Source organism: Silene latifolia, unplaced genomic scaffold, assembly GCF_048544455.1.
Source record: "Silene latifolia isolate original U9 population unplaced genomic scaffold, ASM4854445v1 scaffold_96, whole genome shotgun sequence".
NCBI classification, from domain to species: domain Eukaryota; kingdom Viridiplantae; phylum Streptophyta; class Magnoliopsida; order Caryophyllales; family Caryophyllaceae; genus Silene; species Silene latifolia.
The window spans coordinates 1501445-1520278 of NW_027413827.1; the positions used below are offsets into that span (position 1 = coordinate 1501445).

The 18834-nt window shown below is 36.2% G+C and overlaps 1 protein-coding gene across 1 annotated transcript; it reads left to right on the plus strand.

The window, feature by feature from the left end:
• The first annotated feature begins 14554 nt into the window (after positions 1-14554).
• On the plus strand, positions 14555-15241 carry LOC141640658 (uncharacterized). The gene has a single exon (XM_074449367.1). It carries the CDS (start codon positions 14555-14557, stop codon positions 15239-15241), a length of 687 nt encoding a protein of 228 aa, XP_074305468.1.
• Positions 15242-18834: the final 3593 nt, after the last annotated feature.

The following is an 18834-nucleotide window of genomic DNA, read 5'->3' on the forward strand; positions in this document are numbered from 1 at the left end:
TCTTAGGTTTAGGAATAAGAGTTGCGTTGTTTTCCTATATAACGTAGCTTTAGTTTTGAGAATAATCATCAAGCTTTAATTGAGTTTTAGTTCTATCTTCATAATTAGGGTACTTAAGATTATTGTTCTTCCATTAATAAAGTTCTTTTCGCTTCCGGTTTTGGATCTTTCTCTGCAATTCCTTTTCGGTATTCTTCTGTTCAGTTTCATTGCTTATTTTATTCGTAGTATAGGAATTGCTAGAATAGTCTCCCGAAAGCCAATTTATCTAGTTATGTTAATCGTTTATTTAGCCTTTTTAATCATGAATTCTGTAGTTTTATTAGTCAATCTTATTGTTGTTATTATTTCCAGTATGAGTAGCTAAACCCCTTGTGCTAGGATGTAGGGGAACTGTAGGTTAGGCGGCATTAGAATTAGGAAGCCCTAATCGCGCCATGGTCGATCGACTGGGCTCCCTGGTCGATCGACTGGTATCGTGAGATTTATTTTCGTTTTAATTGTTTATCATGCTTAATTCGACGAATCGAGTGCACGCGACTAGTTGAATGTTTAGGATTTTACCGACCCAATAAAGATCGAAAGATAGGGAAGGGAGATAGCCTACTTAATTAAGATGACTAAATTAATTAGATCGGAAGATAGATTAATTTAGACCTTTTAGTCACCTGTCAGAACGAAAGTCAGTATTAGTGATATTAGGGACCTGTAGCGAGATCGAAAGATGCTACCTGTAGGAGTGGACCGAAAGGACCTCTTAATTTCCCGTCTCACGTGAATGTTTTAGACCTACCTAGTTTGCTGCCGCCGAAACTATAGTGAACCGACCATCTTGGCACCCTTTTAATTCCTGATTTTATCCGTTTATCTAGTTTACTGTCTTTTATTTGCCTTTAGTTATAGACCAAATCAAATCAAACCCCCACATTTGTTACTTTAAGACTAAATTCAGACGACTAATAATTGCACACGCCTCTCTGTGGTTCGACCCTGCTACCGCTATCTATAGTTGTAGTTGGAATTATAAATTTTATCTTTGGTGCACAACGACAGGCATCAGGTTGCCTAGAACTCAAAGAGGGAATAATATGATCTAGGTCATAGTGGACCGCTTGACTAAGTCAGCTCACTTCATTCCTATGAAAGAAACTTGGAGTAAAGCTGAGTTGGCAAAGGCTTACGTTAAGAATGTTGTGAAGCTTCATGGAGTACCTAAAAACATTGTTTATGATCGTGATTCAAGGTTTATCTCTAAGTTCTGGCAGGAGTTGCAAGGTTTGATGGGGACGCGGTTGAAGATGAGTACAACATTTCATCCAGCTACTGATGGTCAGACAGAAAAGACTATTCAGACACTGGAGGACATGTTGAGAGCCTGTGTGATGGAGTTTGGTGGATCATAGAAGGAGAGGCTAGATTTGATAGAGTTCTCATATAATAAAAGTTACCATGCTAGCATTGACATGGCACCTTTTGAGGCTCTGTATGGGCGGAAGTGTAGGAGTCCAGTGTGTTGGGATGAAAGATCTGATGTAGTGGTGTTGGGACCTGAGATGATCCAAGAAATGGTGGAGCAAGTTCATATCATTCGTCAAAAGATGAAAGCTGCACAAGATAGACAGAAGAGTTATGCTGATCTAAAGATAAGTGAGATAGAATTTGCTCTGGGAGATAAGGTGTTGCTAAAAGTGTCTCCTATGAAAGGGGTGATGAGATTTGAGAAGAGAGGAAAGTTCAATCAGAAGTTTATTGGACCATATGAGATTTTGGACAGAGTTGGAGAGGTAGCATATCGTTTGGCATTACCTCCAGCTCTGGACAAAGGCCATAATGTGTTCCATGTTTCTCAGTTAAGGAGGTATGTAAGTGATCCTACTCATGTGTTGGAGCCTCAGCATGTCGAAATAGATGAGCAGTTGTCTTATGTGGAAGGTGGAAGTACCTAAGGAGATTATGGATAGGAAGGTGAGAAAGACTCGTAATGGTGAGACTGCGCTGGTGAAGGTTCTGTGGACTAACCACAATGTGAAGGAAGCTACTTAGGAAGCTAAAGCTGCTATGAGGGAAAAGTATCCCAATCTTTTTGATTAGGTGAGTTGGTTATGAGGACCTAACCCTTCTTTTTAGGGGGTAGGATGTAATACCTCGGTATTTTGTTACATTTTTTTGTAACATTTTGATAATAAAAGAGACCTTTTGTTGAGTTATAGTTGGTGTTAGTCGTGCTTTTGATTATTTTGGGTGAACTTCGAGACGAAGTTCTTTTTAAGGAGGGAAGACTGTAATAACCTTTATTTTTAAGTCTTGGTCAAAGGGTAGTCAATGGTAAAATGAGAAAATGTATTTTATGCAAATTATATTTATTAAATTATATTTTACGAAATTATGTTATAAGACGGAAATAATAAAAATAAAATAAAATAAGTAATACGGGGGGGTTAGGCGTGAGAACTATAATAGGAATGGAAGGTGGTTTCTGATGAAGAATTATCATATAGTAGTAGTAATAGTAATAATAATATAAGATAATACGAATATGGGAATTTCCAAGAACTTTCCTATCATCCACCTACCAACTTCTATATATACATAGCTTGACCTCTCCATATCACACTTTATCACTTTTACAAAACCTTATATAAAGTTAAAGAGAAAATTAGAAGGGAGAAAAACAAGGGAACTTTATCATCTTTATTTGCCTCAAGATCTAAAGGTAATTTTTTAATAAAATCGTCTTATAATTAATCTTATGAAGTATGCCGTTGACCATCGCATGACCCGAGGCCACCGTGTGTGACTGCGGTTGACCTGACCCGAGACTACCCTTAACCTAGCCGTGGTGGAGGTGTGACCTAGGGTTTGGGTTTGTTTTGGACTGTGCATCTAAGGGTTGTAACCACACTGTTTATGGCTTGACTACCGTGTACTAGGGCTGACTTTGCCGTGGATTTGTGCGTTGTGTCTGTTGTTGGCTCACGTGGGTTGGGTGGCTGGCCACGGTGGTTGATGGTGGTGTGTTTGGTGTTTCCTTGCCGAGGGTACGTATGCTAGGGTTAAGGCACATGGGTTAAACCGTGTATGGTGATATTGTGGTGTTAGTTGTGGTGTTGTCCACGGTGGCTGGGTATGGTGAGGTGGTGGTCCACGGTGGCGCGTGTGGTTGGTGGTATGTTCTGGGGATGTCGTGTTTAAGGGGGGTGTTCAAGGGTGTATAACAGTGTTTATGGGGGGTAATTGGGTGATTCATGAGACGGGTTTAATTTTACTATTTACATATCGTCTTATAATTTGAACTAGTTAGTAATTATGTAAAATTATTATCTTAATCAGGTGACGGTTTTGTGGAGGAACCTTACTAGTTCTTATTTGCTTGCTTAATTGGAGTATTTGCTATCAAGGTAGGATAACTATTCAACTTTTCTTGTTATTATTGATAATTGTTTCATTGTTGTTAGTAATTGTGGAATTGTGCGGTTATTTGACATTGGATGAGTATTGGAGCAGGAGCTTAGCAAGCTAACTTTAGCCTTGACCCTGTCACAACCAGGTTAAGGTCCAAATCAGTTGTTCAGGGGTTCCAGGCTAATTCAGTCCCAATTCCAGGCTCAGTTTAAGTCAGTCAGGCGACAACAACTTGTATATACATGCTGGCCAATCTACAAAAGGCCTTAATCATTTTTAGTCAACTCAAGAACCAGGCAAGGTACAACACTCAGGCAATTCTCAACAAACTTGTGAGCCAACCTGCAGCAGCACCTAATCTTTTATTTGGACTCAAGCTCAAGGTGTTATATGGGGAAAACCTCTACTAAGAAGTTAATAGACAAGAGCACGAGACAAACCAGAGCTTTAAATTCTCCCTGCACAAACAAACAAGAACCTGAAAACTGCTTTTATGCTTTATGCTTTATTGTCTTTGTCTTATTTTCAAAAATGTAAGAGCATTGTCTCCTTTTGTACGGTAGTTAAGATTTAATCTCAGCCTTAGAATTCAATCTGAATGTTGTAAACTCAGCATTACTTGGCATATATAAGCCAAGCAACATCAATGAAAGAAATCAGATTGCCTTTGAATTATTTTAGAATTTCTGAACTTTGTTCTGAAATCAGACTCTTGGTTGTGTGCTGGAGTTCCTCCTTTGCTTAGTGCTGGGAGAGTGAATTTAGTGTCTTTGTTGTGTGCTGGAACCTTATTCACACCCTTAATCCATTGGCTTACTGCTTTTTGGTTAAGGTTTTATCTTTCTGTTACCCCAACAAGCAAGTACAGGAAAAGCTGTAAATCTGTTCTCCCTAAACTTGTTGTAGGCTGTTTTAAAAATATATAGAGTTCATATAAAATCACCAAAATTTACTCAGTTTTAGATCAATTACCAAATTAAATTATTAAAAAATTTCAGGATTTATAAGGGTCTTTTGCTATTTTTATTATCCACTGATAAATCATAGTATTCAGGCCATTTTCCCTGAAATTCTAAGTGAATGTTGCCAGGATTACAGTCCAAAGTGGTAACCAGACATAGGTTTAACACAGTTCTATCTTGTGTTAGACTTGGGGTGAGTCTTATGTGTGTGAGTTCATTATTTCCCTAACTACAAAAAAAATACAAAAACCAACCCAATGAGTGAAGAGAAATTAGCAGGGATTGAGCCGAAAGTGGAGCAACTTGCAGGAACTGTTAACATCATGGTGAATGCATTAAACACCATGGTGGAGAACACACCTAACCCTCCTGGAGTAAGGCCACCACCCAACCGAGGCACAGGCAGGGGTAGAGGCTTTAGTGGGAGTAGGAAGGGGCCAACAACACTTTGAGGAAGAGATCAACTCAGATTCTGATTAATCCATTACAGAGAGCATCTTCATAGAAAGAGACAAAGACCTAAAGGTAAAAATTCCTGATTTTCATAGTAGCTTAAACCCCGAGAATTTATTAGATTGGCTTAGATCTATTGAGAGAGTCTTTGAATTTAAAGGATACACAGATAGGAAAGCTTTCAAGGTGTCTATCATGAAACTTAAGCATTATGCCTCTCTTTGGTAAGAAAACTTGAAAAATCAGAGGATTAGGGAAGGCAAGGAACCAATTAAATCTTGGCTTTAATTAAAAAAGAAACTGAAAGAGAAGTTTATAGCCAAAGATTATACCGAGGATATGTTCATTAAGCTAACCCAACTCAAACAAGAGCCACAACACACTGTACAAGCCTACCTTAGAGAGTTTGAGCAGCTCACTTTAGAATGTGAAATTACTGAGAATCCTGAGCAAAAGATTGCTAGGTTCATTGAGGGTTTAAGTGAAAAAATCTCTGGTAGGGTTAAAATGCAACAAGTGTGGTCCTTTGATGAAGCTGTCAACCTAGCCTTAAGAGTTGAAAAGTTGGGTAAGGGGAAAGCTGTTGTGACCAAAACCCCAGCTAGACCGTCATTCTTGTTAAAATTATTAATCTCATTAAATTAATATACTCATATATGTGATATGTTAATTTAGTCATAAAATTAAAACTAGATCTTATGCATGCAAACTTGAACAAAAGTAGAGAAGAAATCGTCTTTCTTACTATGGGATTTCGGATATATGGGCACAAATGAGTTCTCCTTCTCACTTGTTCTTGAGCTTCCTTATAATGGATGAACAAGGATCCAAAATAGAATCCCTTCCAAAAGTTTATATCCAAGGTAACCTCTTAAAAGACTAATATTATTAGATCTAGAACAATATTAATCTTACTAAAAATGACCCAAAATATTTATTTTGGTCTTTTGTTTATTCGGCCAAGAGAAGAGAAGAAATGGAGTAATTATCTCTCTAAAATTTCTATAAGTTTTAGATGTTAAAAAGAATGAATATGTCACACTAGTAATTGTAGTGTATATTGGAAAAATAGAGTAAAAACCCTTGGCTTTTACCATGCAAAAACCGGTTGGAGGGTAGGAGGATGCCCAATGCATGAGCAAGTTTTTTTACCCAAGAAATCATAGGTATGCATGGCTATATTAGGTTGTAATCATCATGTTTTCCACTTAAAAATAATTAACACAATTTAAACCTAATACTCCCTCCATTTTCGGCACTTATATAAAATGGGAGGTCCATTTTATATTTGTCATTTGTCAATTGTCACATGTTACTAGTCATGTGTAATTGTAATGTATTTTTAACATATTAAAAATTAACGTATTAATAAAAATACGTCATGTACAAAATCGACTTAGTAATTCATAATTACTTGTACCAAAACGGTTTATCAATTATAAATCACAACATCTTGTATTTATAATAAATTATTCATTCAGTTTCAATTGTTTCGTAAACAATAATTTTATCTAAGTAATAAAACAATTTGATTACTTAGACCGTATCTTATTTAATCGAATTACAATAAGACACGTCAATAATACTCACAAAATCGTCCGTCAATTTTAAGCAATTTAATTAACCCGTATCGACATACGATCAATTAAATAATCAATTAAAAGTGTCACCCTTTAGGTATGACCTAAGGGGATCAACTGATCACCACCGTCGCACGACAGTAATGTCAAACTCTAGTCAGCCAATCATTACCGATATGTGTAGACCAGTTGACTGTAAAATATTACATCCCACGTTGTATTCTTAAAATGAGATTTAAACATGTGATCATCATGATCAACAGTTGTGATCGCATCATTGTCGGAGGACACATATTCCAACAACCTCCCACTTGTCCTCGACAAGTGTGCGTCACCAATTCTCTTGTCCTATTACTATCTCCTACTCAATGCAAGGTGTCTTTCAGGTCGTACTTGCAAGTGATCATATCGAGAGTGGTTTCCTCGATCTGGAGAATAACTGATTGACCAGAATTTTCTACCATAGATACCTTCCGAGCGTGGCCACGCATTTCCAGTTCATTACTCCTCGAGTGGCCCTGAGATATTGTTATAACTATGACAAGGGGTGGACAATTCCTATCGCACTTATTCCCTTCGACTAGCCACAACCATCATAACCCAAAATATGCCCATTTGACCCCATTTACGAAGGTCGTAGTAACAGAAATCAAAATTAATCTGAAACTGTGCCACCTTAGGCGAACAGTCTTTAGTCAAAAGAATCGACTCGTTAGAGTACTATAGTAGCTCTCGCCATGACCAGGCTATATAAATTTGCCAAAACTCTATAAGCGGTCATTAGCCCGACAAAGTGTTCCTAACAGTCTGCCTATGTGATCGACTAGTCATCTCACATGACTCCATGGCACTTGAACTTGCCATCCATCGCATCACACTCTAGTCACTTCGAGACGTCACCTCATGTAAGTGACTATAGGCGAATACAATGTCCATGTTCACTTTAACGGGGTTCAATTGTCTTTACAACCCGTTTGGATGTAACAAGGTACCAGTTGAGTTAATCATAACTCAAACGACAAATGTCGACATCACATTCGGGTATTCAATACCATATTACAACCTTGTGATGTATATCGTAAGTGTGTAAACACTAGTCATTTGCAACATGAGTTTAACATACCATGTGTCCATGTGTTCGAACTCTTGAATTGCATTTTCCTTTATTTTCATGTTTGTCTCACATAGCATGAATCTTACCAAGTACATATCTAGTTTCCCAAACTAGGTACAAGTTCTTTACTTGAGAGAACTTTCTTGTTGTTTATCACATGACAAACGAATTATGGTGGTCGACATAACTCACACTAGTCAGGTGTTCTTCCAACTTATAATGTACCAGATATATGTTTTGTAGGATCTTGCAACAATTGTCAAGATGATTAGCCTAGTACTTCTCATAAGTCCTAGCAAATTTTGAAAATACTAGTTTTGAGTAACTTCTTACTATAACAAGTATCTTTTCAAACTTCTTATTTCTCTTTTAGCTTGAATAGCTTAGGATTTTCATAAATCCTTACGCGTTTTCGAACTTCAATATGTGCAACTTCTTGTCATATAACAGAGTATTCTTCTAAACACTAGAATAGCTCATTAGTTCTTCTTGAGAATTCGTGACGATTCTTCTATGGCTTACCAATGACTTATCATGCTCTTAAGCATATGATTCATTATTGGACATGTGCATGATTATTCTAATGGCGGAAACATTAGTAATATTAATCATGTAATCAACCATTCTTAGGTTCAATGAATGACCATGACTGCTTATGGTAATTCCATTTTCATCGATATGAGTAACCTACATTTCTTGTTGATTTGATGTGCATGTCTCAATGCCTATCCAACATCCCATGATGTGATTGGATTCATCTTAGTCCATTTTCATCCAGAATTGAAAACTCAAATACTTCTTTGTGAAAGATAGTACTAGCTCGTCATTCTCAATGAGTAATGTGTTATAAGTTTTACAAGATGATTGGTCCCACTAAATTTCATGTCTTCACATGATAATTTCAAACTCCCACTCAATTCCACATGTTTCGTAATTGACTACTCAATCGAAACATTTCAAGAATTGAAATACATTTTGCTTTGCCAAGTTATTAAGATTAAAACCATATATGTTCCCAACATATCCTTTTAAAATACCCTTTTGAAAAGGTTTCAATCTTAAACTTATGAAAAGAGATTTTAATCTCTAACTCATTCATTTTTATAATGATGCGTAGCAATGTCATTATTTAAAGGTGAAAACCCATTTAATACACGTCCTTCTCTAAATACCCTTTTCGGAAGAAGGTTTAACCATTTCATTTTCATAATGAGGTTAAGTAATGACACTAGCGTGGTTAACAATTAACTTAGCTCTTGTAGACATCGGCATATCTTTCTTTGCAACTTTTAATCATAAATCTCATTTATTTTCAAGGATGCAACCTTGTTTCATTTAGGCTCTTAAGTAAATATTAATATTGAAATTCTTATTTATATGTAGGTCATAGCCCAACTTAAAATGTCTTGTTGAGACTTTTCTTTACTCATTTTCTATCTACTTTAGTCATTTTCTATCAAAACTTTCTTTTGGTCTCCTCGTGTAGTTATCTTAAGAACATATTCTTTTGATTACTTCACTTGGTCTCTTTTGTCATGTAGATCTCATCTATTCGAGACCATAGATCTCATCTATTCAAGCATACAAATTATTCTTTGTATTTATACAAATTATTCTTTGTATTCTTTGTGTCTTTATTTTTCTCCCACTCTATCTTTAGAATAAATACACTAGATATTCAAAGATAGCTTATGAGACACAAGTGATGATTTTAAAGTAGAAGGAGGACTATCTCATAGATTGACTAATAGATTTTAGATTTGATGAGTGTACTTGGTAATTTACATTCCTTTAGGAGAGTTCATCAACTCAACATCACTTTATGATTGATCATACACAAGCCTTAAGCTTGTGGACATATAATGAATCCCATCATTATAGTTGTCTATTGGATCACTTTAAGTAGATGATCATATGTTTCTATGTACAAGCATATAAAGACGAATTTTTAGAACAAGCAAATACGATAAAAGGGGTAACTTGGGTTGCAAGCCAAGTCACTATAATCCAAAATACAATCATTGTTTAGAAAGGATCAACTATTTCCATATCGAACACGAAAATCAAAATAGTTCTAAAATTCATAACATTAAAATAAAGACAATAATAAAAGCCAAGCTTCATTGGTAGCTACTCCTAGCTCCTTCATGATTTCTCAAGCTTGCTTCTCTTTTCCCTTGTCTTTGCTTGGAGGAGGCCCTATTTACAATAAAAGGGGGATACATTATCACAACTTTGTATCAAAATACCATAGTTGAATTAGAAACATAAAAAAAAGGATAGTCATTTACCTACTGGAGTGATCTTTCCAGCTTTGATGTCACCAAGATACTTGGAACAATTCCTCTTCCAATGTCCAACACCATTACAATAATGGCATTTATCAAGAGGACCCTTCTTGGTTTTGGAAGTGCTAGCTTCAAATGTCTTAGCCTTGGTGGACATGGGAGCTTGACTCTTACCCTTTTTTCCATTCTTCTTGAACTTCCCCTTGCTCTTAGTGCTTATATTAAGCACATCCTTAGGTGGGTTAACATTTAGCCCCATGTCTCTTTCGGCTTGCACAAGTAGCTTGTGCAACTCCTCTAGAGACACGTCCTTGTCTTGCATGTTAAAATTCACCCAGAATTGAACATACACTTTGACTTTGGATAAGGAGTGTAGAATCCTATCTACAATGAGCTCTTTGGGGATTTCAACCTTTTGAATCTTCAAAGTCTCGACTAGCTCCAACAATTTGAGCACGTGAGGGCTAACCTTTTGGCCCTCCTTAAAATCGAGATCAAAGAATGCCGAGGCCGCCTCATATTGGACGATCCTCGGTGTTTGTGAAAACATTGTCACAAGTTTGGAATAGATTTTATTAGCGGTGCCCATTTTAAAGGCTCTCCTTTGGAGATCCGCCTCCATAGCAAAAATCAACACATTTTTCATAGCGGCGGACTCTTTGTGGTAAGCCTCATATGCTTCCCTAGTGGCGGCACTCGACCTAGCATTAAGTTCGGGTGGAGAGGCCTCGGTGAGGTAACGAAGCTTGTCGTCACCTTGGGCGGCTAATTTGAGTTCGGCATCCCAATCGGAGAAATTTGACCCATTCTTTTCAAGTTTACAACGATCCATGAAGGATCGGAGCCATGAAACATTAGTGAGAGGTGCAGCGTTGGTGTTTGGTGCGGCCATTTGTTACGAGAAATAAAAGTGGTCTACAAAACAAAAATAGAAGGAATAAAGCACTTGTCGTTTTCAAAATAATAATAATACTCGTAAATTTTAATTTAAACAAGTTTTATTGCATTTATCTAGTGACCTCTACCCAACTTGATAAATGATTCCAATATCCAAATTCATATTAACTTGGACACGGTAGGGCCGATTCATCCCTTATCAATTTAACTCGGTGGATTAACGCTTTAATCGATTCTACTTTTAGAACTCTTGGTCGATAAAATTACATTAATATTTATCTTTAGCCCAAAACACATCCGGCAAAGGTCGAGAATACTTTTGTTGAGTTCAACCCAAATTTCGAATAAATGTGTCCATGATCCAAATCCACATCAACTTGGGCACGGTAGGGCCGATTCATCCCTTATCAACATGAATTCGGTGGATAGAAATTTATCACCCACTTCCCCTACGTAACAAGGTTTGTACCCCGGTAGGGCCGAGTGCACTCCCTCATGAAATAGGTTTTCATGGTTTCTACGTTTTGGTAAGGCTAAGTCTCAATTGTTTATTTTAGCGAGAGGTCATGTCAATTTATTATCTATCACGTTTTAAGTGAACTAAAGCGGTGAACTACGATAATTGTAATTGACACGGTCGATTTACTCGATTTAAAATGCATGTTTAGTTATGGCGATTTAGCGATGCATGCAACATATAAATAAAATGCAAAGCATAAAAATAAAATCCTAGTATGGCCTTCCTAAAATAGTAAATCTAATAAACTATTACAAATTCGGAAACCAACTCCTTTGGTCCCTTGAACTTCGGTCTTGGCATGCATTTCAAGGCAACACTTTCTTTAATGGATCGCCTTCTCGAGTGGCACCGTCTTCAAGGAACTCCGGAATAATTAAATTACATAATAAATTACATAATTTCCTATTATAAATTTGTAATTAAAAATAAAAATAAATCTATTAAATTACAAAACGGTGATACGAGATCACAATAATTACAACCGAATCGATATTCCCATACATTTCGGGTAATATCAATTAAAATTAAGGCCATACTAAGTAAAATTACATAATTCAAAAATTACATAAAATTAAGATATGACAATCATAAATAAAATGCAGCGTTATAATATTTATGAACATGCTCGATTTTATGCTAAATCGCCTTTAAAGAGCCAATATCGTATATTAATCGATTTTTACGGATTTGCGTGATTTAACCTTTTAAAATCACAATAATTACATAAATTCATATTTATGTACAAGTTAATTACCCTAACCATCTTAGGACTCAAAATTAGTCTCCACTAACATTTGACAATAATTAAACTTGATTTCTTAATATTGTTCATAAATGGACCCAAAAATACAAAATTTATGCTATAAACTTCAAATTAAATCATAAAAAAAATTCAAATAATTTCAAAATTTGAAATTTAAACTAATGAACATTCTGGAAAAATACCATGACATTCATAATGTTCAAAAAACTTAGGTTAAAAATTTTGAAAATTTATCGAGAAAAACAATGTTGCGGTTTATCGATTTTAACAATTATGACCATAAAAATATGAGAAAAATTATTTTTATCAACTTTTCACTTTTAGATCTGAAATATATGATAAAATAAAACATATGACGTTTTTCCTTTAGTCATGAAGTATGTCTTAGCATTATTACTAATTATAGTCACTATTTATGTGATTTTTCATCAAAAATTCATAAATCATGCATAAAGACTTTATTATAGCCAAATATTTTACACACATCCTTTAAAATTGTATGTGACAACATACTAAATTTTCATGACAAGATTCGAAATATAACTCATATTAACCTATTTACCCATTTAAATACGATTTTAACTTGAAAAATCCATATTTCGAGCAATACAACTCATTTTATCATGAAAATTTACAGGCCATTAGTAGATAATATATGTGAAAACATATCCAAAAACCACTGAAAAATTCAAAGTTTACCTATTTTTCGTCCAAAAATGATATTTTTATCATAAAAATCACATTTTAATGCCAATAATCTATAAAATGAACAATAAAATCCATAAATAAACCAAAATGTCCTAAACATCACTTAGGACCAGAAACTTTTAACATGCAAGGTTATTTTTAGGTCTATCTTCATAAAACCAAATTAATTAGTTTTGTATGTTAATCATATAACTCGGAAAAACTATAAACCGATTTGCATGCAAACAACCTAAGGCTTTCTGATACCGCTTGTTAGAATTATTAATCTCATTAATTTAACATACTCATATATGTGATATGTTAATTAATGAGATTAATAATTCTAACAAGCGGTATCAGAGAGCCTTAGGTTGTTTGCATGCAAATTTGAACAAAAGTAGAGAAGAAATTGTCTTTCTTACTATGGGATTTCGGATATATGGGCACAAATGAGTTCTCCTTCTCACTTGTTCTTGAGTTTCCTTATAATGGATGAACAAGGATCCAAAATAGAATCCCTCCCAAAAGTTTATACCCAAGGTAACCTCTTAAAAGACTAATATTATTAGATCTAGAACAATATTAATCTTACTAAAAATGACCCAAAATATTTATTTTGGTCTCTTGTTTATTCGGCCAAGAGAAGAGAAGAAATGGAGTAATTACCTCTCTAAAATTTCTATAAGTTTTAGATATTAAAAAGAATGAATATGTCACACTAGTAATTGTAGTGTATATTGGAAAAATAGAGTAAAAACCCTTGCTTTTACCATGCAAAAACCGGTTGTAGGGGAGGAGGATGCCCAATGCATGAGCAAGTTTTTCTACCTAAGAAATCATAGGTATGCATGGCTATATTAGGTTGTAATCATCATGTTTTCCACTTAAAAATAATTAACACAATTTAAACCTAATACTCCCTCCATTTTCGGCACTTATATAAAATGGGAGGTCCATTTTATATTTGTCATTTGTCAATTGTCACATGTTACTAGTCATGTGTAATTGTAATGTATTTTTAACATATTAAAAATCAACGTATTAATAAAAATACTTCATGTACAAAATCGACTTAGTAATTCATAATTACTTGTACCAAAACGGTTTATCAATTATAAATCACAACATCTTGTATTTATAATAAATTATTCATTCAGTTTCAATTGTTTCGTAAACAATAATTTTATCTAAGTAATAAAACAATTTGATTACTTAGACCGTATCTTATTTAATCGAATTACAATAAGACACGTCAATAATACTCACAAAATCGTCCGTCAATTTTAAGCAATTTAATTAATCCGTATCGACATACGATCAATTAAATAATCAATTAAGAGTGTCACCCTTTAGGTATGACCTAAGGGGATCAACTGATCACCACCGTCGCACGACAGTAATGTCAAACTCTAGTCAGCCAATCATTACCGATATGTGTGGACCAGTTGACTGTAAAATATTACATCCCACATTGTATACTTAAAATGAGATTTAAACATGTGATCATCATGATCAACAGTTGTGATCGCATCATTGTCGGAGGACACATATTCCAACAATTCTATAGGCCACCTGTTGGGGTAAATATTGGGGAACCTACCACAATTCCTAAGCCACCTGTTGTTGACAAGGTGAAGGCCACTGATCTTAGTCAAAGGAAAAATATTCCCGTGAAAAATGTTCCAATGTCAAGGATATGGCCACTTTGCCAAGGAATGTCCTACCAAGAGAGATTTGGGTACTCTTGAAGTTGTACAATGGGGGGGATGATGAGATCTTGGTCTGTGATAATGAAGAGGAGCCTGAAAGAGAGTCAGTTATGGAGGTGTGGGAGACTGAGATGGTGGTGATGCCTGACTCAGGCTTAAATCTGGTTACTTAGAGAGTCATGCACGCACAACCACAACCACTTGAGTTGGATCAAAGGAAGCAAATCTTTAGAACCAGGTGCACCATTAAGGAAAGGGTTTATAATTTGATAATTGATGGGGGATGCTCCATAAATGTTGCCTCAAAAACTTTGATTGAGAAGTTGAGCCTGCCTACACAGGACGACCCTCAGCCCTATAAACTAAGGTGGTTGAACAAAGGAGCTGAAGTCAGGGTTGATAAGCAGTGCCTAGTTCCCTTCTCCATTGGGAAGGATTATTCAGATGAGGTCATGTGTAATGTACTGCCAATGGATGCATGTCATCTGTTGCTTGGGAGACCATGGGAGTTTGATAGAGATTGTGTACATCAGGGAAGGGAGAAAACTTATTCATTCAAGCTAGGGAAGAAGAAAATTACCCTGACACCATTGCTATCAGCTTTGAAGTATACTACACCACCTAGCCTTGTTAAGCCTTCCAAGGAAGTCTTGATAATTGGAGAGACAGACATGGTTCAGGAGCTGAACAGCAGGGAGATTGTTCTTATTCTCCTTGCTAAGGGGATAACAGAAGAAGCAGGGCTACCACTACCTGCTCAAATCCAACACTTGTTGAAAGCCTATGGAGATGTGTTCCCCGAAGAGTTGCCTAGTGGATTACCACCTTTAAGAGGGATAAAGCATCACATTGATCTCATCCCATGAGCTGTGCTACCAAACAAGGCAGCTTACAGAAATTGTCCAAAGGCAACACAAGAATTGCATAAGCAAATAAGGGAGCTGATGAGTAGGGGCTTTGTGAGGGAGTCCCTGAATCCTTGTCCAGTGCCTACACTGTTGGTGCCAAACAAAGATGGTACCTGGAGGATGCGTACTAACAGTAGGGCCATTAACAATATTACTGTCAAGTACAGGTTTCCTACTCCAAGGCTTGATGATATTCTTGATGAGCTCAGCGGGGCAAGAGTTTTTTTTAAGATTGACCTAAGGCAAGGCTACCACCAAGTCACAATTAGGGAGGGAGATGAGTGGAAGACAGCCTTCAAGACTAAGTTTGGGCTCTATGAATGGTTGGTCATGCCATTTGGGTTGTCCAATGCACCAAGCACCTTTATAAGGCTGATGACTGAAGTGATGAGACCCCACTTGGGAAAATTCATTGTGGTTTACTTTGATGATATCCTGGTTTATAGTTCATCCAAAGATGAGCACCTGAAACACCTACATCAACTATTTGAAACACTCAGAGCAAACAAGTTGTATGGGAAGTTGGAAAAATGCTCTTTTATGCAGTTTGAGGTTCATTTTCTTGGCTTTGTGATTTATGATGAAGGGATATCTGTTGACCCCTCAAAGATTGAAGCCATAAAAACGTGGCCAGCTCCAAAGAATATCACAGAAGTCAGGAGCTTTCATGGCTTAGCTTCTTTTAATATAAGGTTTATTCAGGGATTCACCTCAATAATGGCACCAGTCACTAAGTGCATGAAGCAAGGTAGATTTAAGTGGAATGAAAAAGATAAGAAGTCCTTTGAAGAAATTAAGAGGCTACTGTGCCATTCACTAGTTCTTATGTTACGAGATTTTAATAAATTTTTTGAAGTAAATTGTGATGTAAGCTGAATAGAAATTGGTGTTGTACTGATGCAAGGGCACAAGCCTGTAGCATAATTCAGTGAGAAATTAAATGGGCAAAGCTTAATTACTCTACTTATAAGAAAGAGTTTTATGCTATTGTTAGGGCCCTGAACCATTGGAGCCACTATCTGAAGCCAAGGCTTTTTGTGCTGCATTTAGATTATAAGGAAATTAACAAGACTCTTGACAGGATCCTGAGATGCTTTGTGGCCAGGTCTTTAAAGGATTGAGATCTAAAAATGGTTGCTGCAGAATTTGCATTCAACAGAGCTCTATCAAGCAGCACTGGCCAGAGCCCTTTTTGAGGTTGTCTATGGTGAGAATATCTTGATGCCAACTGATCTAGCACAAGTCAAGAGGGGTTTCTTTGATTATTGACAGGGTTGTCGTATACCTATCAAAAATAACTAACTAAACTAACTATATAGCTAGGGAAGTCAGGTCGATCATCTCAGGGAGGCAAGATATCTGTAAGACTCCGTCTGTTTGGTAACAAATGGGGGGTGTTTATAATTGATTTCCTAAACTAAAAGCTTTAAGGCAAGAGAAATAAGGAAAGAGCAATTAAAGTAGAAAATAGAAATAAACTATCAATAGAGAGGGGACATGTCAGGATTTCGGTTCACTACGGTAGTCCAGTGACTCAACTGTAAACAACTTAGATAAATTACTGCGAGACGGATATGGAAAGGTCCTTCCGGTCCACTTTCTATCCTAAATTACCACTAACTTAACTTCCGTCCTCATCAGGGTAGTCTACTGTTCATAGCAGGCCTATTTAGTCCAATCGTCCGATCCAGGAATAAATTTAACCAGATTAAAAGGGTGACTCAGAAGCGTGCACTCAACTAAGTCGGTAAATACAGTTATATTGCTATGGGGACAGAATCTCACAATTAATTCATCTAACCTATTTACTACATCGTCACATTTCTACCGTAGATCCCCTAATCCTAACATGAAATAGATTAGTTACTCATGCTATCAATATCGTCAAAACTAATAACGTTAAATAAACTAACATTCAACATAATAAAACGATAATGAAATTGCATAAAAGTAATTAGGGCAGAAAATTAAATGAAGTAAAACAAACAATTAAAGTAAATGAAAGAGAGATTAATATTAAAAGAGAGAAAGAGATTACAATCGCAAGAATCCGGCGTAAAGAACAAACAAATCCGAGCGAGAAAATCCGAAAGCAAAACTTACAGTGAAGGAGAAAAAGTAACGCAGTCTTTTACTGTCGAAGATGAATGATAGATAAAACTTAGATAGATCAAAGATGCTAATAACCTAGTTAACGTGTGCTTAAATAGAAAAAACTACTAAGTCCATTAACTAAAACAAGTTCAGGGCTAATTAAAGCCCACGTCAGCCAAAATCACTCGATCGAGTAGTCTGAAACCACTCGATCGAGCATTTCTCCAGATAATCTACTCGATCGAGTAGAATTGTTACTCGCTCGAGTAACCTCAATTTCCAGCACTTCTTGATCGAGTATAAAATTACTCGATCGACCAACTCCAGCCATAGAAACCACTCGATCGAGTGATAAAACAGCTCAATCGAGTATTCTTCTTCCAAAATAGCTCAAACTCGTGACCGACTGCCTCGTAGACCGTTCGTTCACGCATCCCAATGCAAGATCTCACTCTGAAAAATCCCGTCTCCTCAAAATGCATGCAAAAAGGACGAAAATGGTACGATTCCACTACTTTCGCGTTCATTTCTACAAAACGGACAAAACGAACCAAAGTAGCCAATTCGGGGCAAAATGCAATATAGACAGTACGAAAGTACATAAAAAATACGTGCTAAAATAGGCTAAAAAGACTATACAAAATGCACGTATCAAATCTCCCCAAACCGAGCCTTTACTCGTCCTCGAGTAAACAAAAATGCAACTAATGGAACGGAAATGAAAACTCAGAGCTAGCTTAACTTGTCTACTTGAACCAATTTAATGCAACAAAAATTAACAGTCATAGCTAAGCAGTCAATACGCAAACGAGTTATAAGCTGTTCAGAAATATAGCCAACCTATCGACCTTGCAAGACAAACAAAATCGGACTCTCACGTGGTCACTCTTCTCTCATGAAGCAAAGGGTGAATAACATATGTGAAAGAGAGAAAGAGAAACAGTCACTCACCTAACTGTGACCTACATAGCATGCATGCAACAAAAATGAAAGACGATTCAAGTACTAATGCACACACTCCAACCATTAATGTCCGTCACAGCCGAGGGCTTGCAAATAATATGGGAATAGTGAGGTTCAGGTGAGAAAAGGCAAAACAAGTTATGGTAATGTGAAGGTAAAGCGTCAAGCTAGTTCCTAAACAAGGCCATATAAGACCATCCGAATCTCAACTGACTAGTAAAAATAGAGTACAAGTGCCCTTCATTTGGCACACAGCTCACTAATCTGAAACACAATCTCCTCAAAAATATGGAATAAGAACGGAGGAGTTAGACGGTCACAAACTTTCCTTTTTTAACACCGTCTAAATGAATTAACTAAAACAAATCAAATATTTTTCAACTCAATTTTTTTTCACGTGAATCACACTTTTGTTTTCTTTTTCTTTTTTTTTTCCTTTTCATCATTCACGTTTGTCTTTTTTTTTCAATTCTTTTTTTCTTTCTTTTTCTCCT

What these genes read in the sequence shown, in the direction of transcription:
- LOC141640658 (XM_074449367.1), top strand. Translation starts at nt 14,555, where the DNA reads ATGCACGCACAACCACAACCACTTGAGTTGGATCAAAGGAAGCAAATC.